The sequence below is a fragment of the Cuculus canorus genome, chromosome 1 (genome assembly GCF_017976375.1).
Source record: "Cuculus canorus isolate bCucCan1 chromosome 1, bCucCan1.pri, whole genome shotgun sequence".
Taxonomy (NCBI): Eukaryota; Metazoa; Chordata; class Aves; order Cuculiformes; family Cuculidae; genus Cuculus; species Cuculus canorus.
In genome coordinates this window covers 172,920,194-172,923,825 of record NC_071401.1, presented here as the reverse complement: position 1 = coordinate 172,923,825, position 3,632 = coordinate 172,920,194, and the positions used below count along the sequence as shown (strand labels likewise).

At 42.5% G+C, this 3,632-nt stretch overlaps 1 protein-coding gene across 1 annotated transcript; it reads left to right on the top strand.

The window, feature by feature from the left end:
• Positions 1-277: 277 nt before the first annotated feature.
• IL22 (interleukin 22) lies at positions 278-2,381 on the top strand. The gene is made up of 5 exons (XM_009563295.2): positions 278-481; positions 1,272-1,337; positions 1,434-1,577; positions 1,794-1,859; positions 2,268-2,381. Exons 1-5 carry the CDS (start codon positions 278-280, stop codon positions 2,379-2,381), a joined length of 594 nt encoding a protein of 197 aa, XP_009561590.2.
• Positions 2,382-3,632: the final 1,251 nt, after the last annotated feature.

Below are 3,632 nucleotides of genomic sequence, written 5' to 3'. Positions count from 1 at the left end.
CTGGAAAGTAAGAGACTTGCTGATGTCATTTTTAATTCACCACAAGCACCCCCTCCCAAAAAAAAAAAAAAACCTGAAAGAGATGGTGGCCCTATATAAGGTGCACCTCACCTCCTGCAAAGCACATCAAGAATCACAGCAAAGGTAAGACTTGCAGCCTTTACACCTCTCTCACTTTGCCTAGCCCAGCATCCCTGATGCTAACACTACTTTCTCTCATCAGTGCTGAGTGCTGTAGCTGCAACCTGCTGGGACAGAGAACTTTGGATCGTGAGCCATGGCCTGCCTGCAGAGCTTGACCAAAAGCTTCTCAGGATGGGTCATCTTCTGCTGCTGTTGCTATCTCCCGCTTCTTCTCACCAGCCCTCTGCCTCCGAAGGGGCCAGGACTGGCTTCTACTGCCCATCACACCTGCAGGCTCAGGAAGATCAACTTCCAGCAGCCCTACATCAGGAACCGCACCTACACTTTGGCTAAAATGGTACAGTAACCCACATATCCTTCATGGTGCGATCTGAGGACCTCCTCCTCTGCCGTTGCCCTGTGCTTCTCACCTTTGGCGTTACTCTCTCTTCCTCACGCCTTTCTCCAGAAAAAACATGCATTTGCTGTAAGGCAGAACTTGGGGGTCTGGAGTGGGTCTGTTGTCCGCTGACTGATTAGCTGGAGGAAGTTGCTGCCTCTCCTTCTCTTGCTCCCCAAGGGAAAAGAAGCCCCTGGCACAGCGCAGCTCCTCTCAAGCAGCTGATATGAGACTGGGACAACTGTGAAAAATGAGATTAAATTTCTCTGTTTGCCCAGTCCTTTTAGAGCTGGTCCTCTCTCTGACTCCGGTCACGACCAGGCAGCTCCTCAGGCATAGTACAGTGCTCTGCTTGGGCAGATTTCTTGGCTGCTCTCAACATGGGTGGGTGTCCCTGGTGTACTCCAGCGAGTGCTGCAGAACCTCCCATCAGCTCTGTGGGCTGCTGTGAGGTCGGCCACCTGTGGCATCTGGTTTAGTCGTCATAACCACTACTACCTCTGATGCTTAAGCAGGCACAGGAATTCAGACATCTGCTTATTTATTTTCTAGTGATACTGACAGCAAATCTCACCCAATTAAGGGGAAAAACAGCCACAAAGTCCAAGCTTATCTACCTGGAACAGGTTGTCTGTGGTGTCCATTCCCTCATTTCATCTGCACTATTACTGGTGAAAAATTAGGGTTGATTATAAAGTTTTAGCTAAGGTTCCCTTCCCCACCTGAGATTTCTTTTTTTCCTTCTCAGGCCAGGGTCTCAGACCACGACACAGACAACAGGCTCATTGGGCAGCAGCTCTATGTTAATGTCAGGGTAAGTCTTTTACCAGGAGGCTGTTTTTTGTATCCTTCTACAGCACTTGTTGATTTCTTGCCATGATTTAACCCAACCTCTTTCTTGTATACATAGGAAAACAACCGCTGCTACCTGATGAAGAGGATTGCAGAGCTTGTAGTTAAAGATGTTCTCCTTACCACAGCCAAGGACCGATACCCATACATCGAGGAGGTGGCACAGTTCTTGGCATCCCTGACCTTGGAGATGAGCAGATGTGTGAGTAGTGTTGGGTTCTTTCCCTTCTTTTGACTCTTGTTTCTGCCTCCGAATCTCAGAATGCTGTAAACAGTGGCAAAACGCAGTGATATGAAAGGAAATCTCAGATCAAAGATATCAAAATCAAAGTTGATAGAAAGGTGTGAAAAAGAAAATAAAGCCCATATTGTTGCATACAGCTACCAATGTTATGTCTGGATGTTTTCTTTTTTTTAGAAATTCTCAGGACACAGAGAGCACATTGAAAAGAACCTGGAAGAAATGAAGAGCAAAATGAAACAGGTACATTTTTTCCCAACATTTACAAGGAGTAGTTCAAAACCCTAGTCTTTGAGTTGGATTAAGATTGACCTACTTGTGAAACAAACTCTGGAGATTATTTAGAAGGTGAAGCCTGCAAGGGCTTTAAAGAAGGGATTAGTGATGTTTCCTCTTCCAGCCCTCTTTCAGTTATCCTGTTAACTCTCTGCATGTGTTATGGTAATTTAAATTTGTCTTTCAGAAATCAGATTGCAGGTAACCTTCTATGATAGTGGATTTCAATGAGCTAGTTTATATGTTATGGTATAGTGACTCTGCTAGAACTACTTGAGAGAAGAAGGAGTAAACTCTTGATTCAGTTTCTGTGATAAACCTACAATTTTCTGAGAAATAACTTAACACTAGAACTTAAATTCTGTTCTTTTCTAGTTGGGAGAGAATGGAAAGATTAAAGCCATTGGAGAACTGGATTTGCTCTTTGACTACATGGAAAACGCCTGTACTGATGCCCCAAAGAAGGGAGGGAAAAAGAAGAAAAACTGAAAGAATTTTGGATTAGAATTGAGGAGAAGTCTCTGAAAAACTTACTATAACTCAAACTGATTAACTGATGTGGACCACCACCATCCACCTCCCCACCTCCATCCCCCGATGCATTATATTTTTCACCTGTGCCAAAAAAGATAAAACTAGGTGGGCACAGACAGGAAGAATATTGCTACCTTATTTGACAATTAAAAATCCATGACAGTTTGCAGCTCCATTTAAACACAGAGCATTAATTATTTTGAAAGGTGTACTGTTGTTCTTCTCATCCCCATTGGAATAAGACGACTGATTCTGTATTTTATAGGCTGAGATTTGACACGTGCGAATCAGCTTTGGTCAAGGTAGGCAGTGATGTGCAGCCAGGATTTTTTGAGCCTTTTACTTGAAAATCTCTCTTGCATATGTTGACCCCTTCTGACTTTTACCTGAAAAGTCAGTATTTCAGACTAATTCAGAAATTATATTTGTCATTCATATTTAATGGTAACTTATTTTATAGTAATAATTATACAGTACTTTTATTTATATAGTTTAATTAAAAAAATCTGAGGAAATGTATTTATGAATTTGTACTAGAGGCTTTTAAGTGAACTATGAAATTAAAACAGCTGTGTGATATTTATATCAAATGGATTGTGTTATAAATGCTTACTCTTTAACTTATTATAATAAATATTTTAATCCTTAAATATTGTCATTTATGGAGCTTTTCTCTTTTACTCAAACCTAACAAAGATGAACCACGTTGTGCCTGTGGGGCTGCTGGGCCAGTGGTTGAGTTCTTGTATCCAGAAAGAAAAGGGTCATGGTTCTTCACATAAGGCTGAAATTTTGACATATCACAGCCCAGGGTGTAGCAGGGAGTGTGTAGGTCAGCCTTTCTTCTGTCTGGGGTGTAGTAGGAAAAATATCATCACTCCTGACTGTTGTTAGTTTGGTTCATCGATTCTGCCTCAGTATGTCCAGAGACAAGATCCTGTCTTGAATAGCTGTTGGTGAAAACTCCCAAACTGTTCCCCACGAGTCAGATGAGCTGGAGACAAGCAGTTAGGCAGCAGCCGCTAACTGCAAACTCTGACCTCTGTGTTCTCACTGCCCCATAGGCATGCTGAGCACAAATGACACTGCAGCACCAGGGGGTTGAGAATACTTCGAAAGAGAAATGCTTGGTGCCTACTCTTAATGCAAGCTCCCAGACAGAAAAAAAAGCCCAAAGTCATTGAAGAGAAGTTTAATCCATCATTA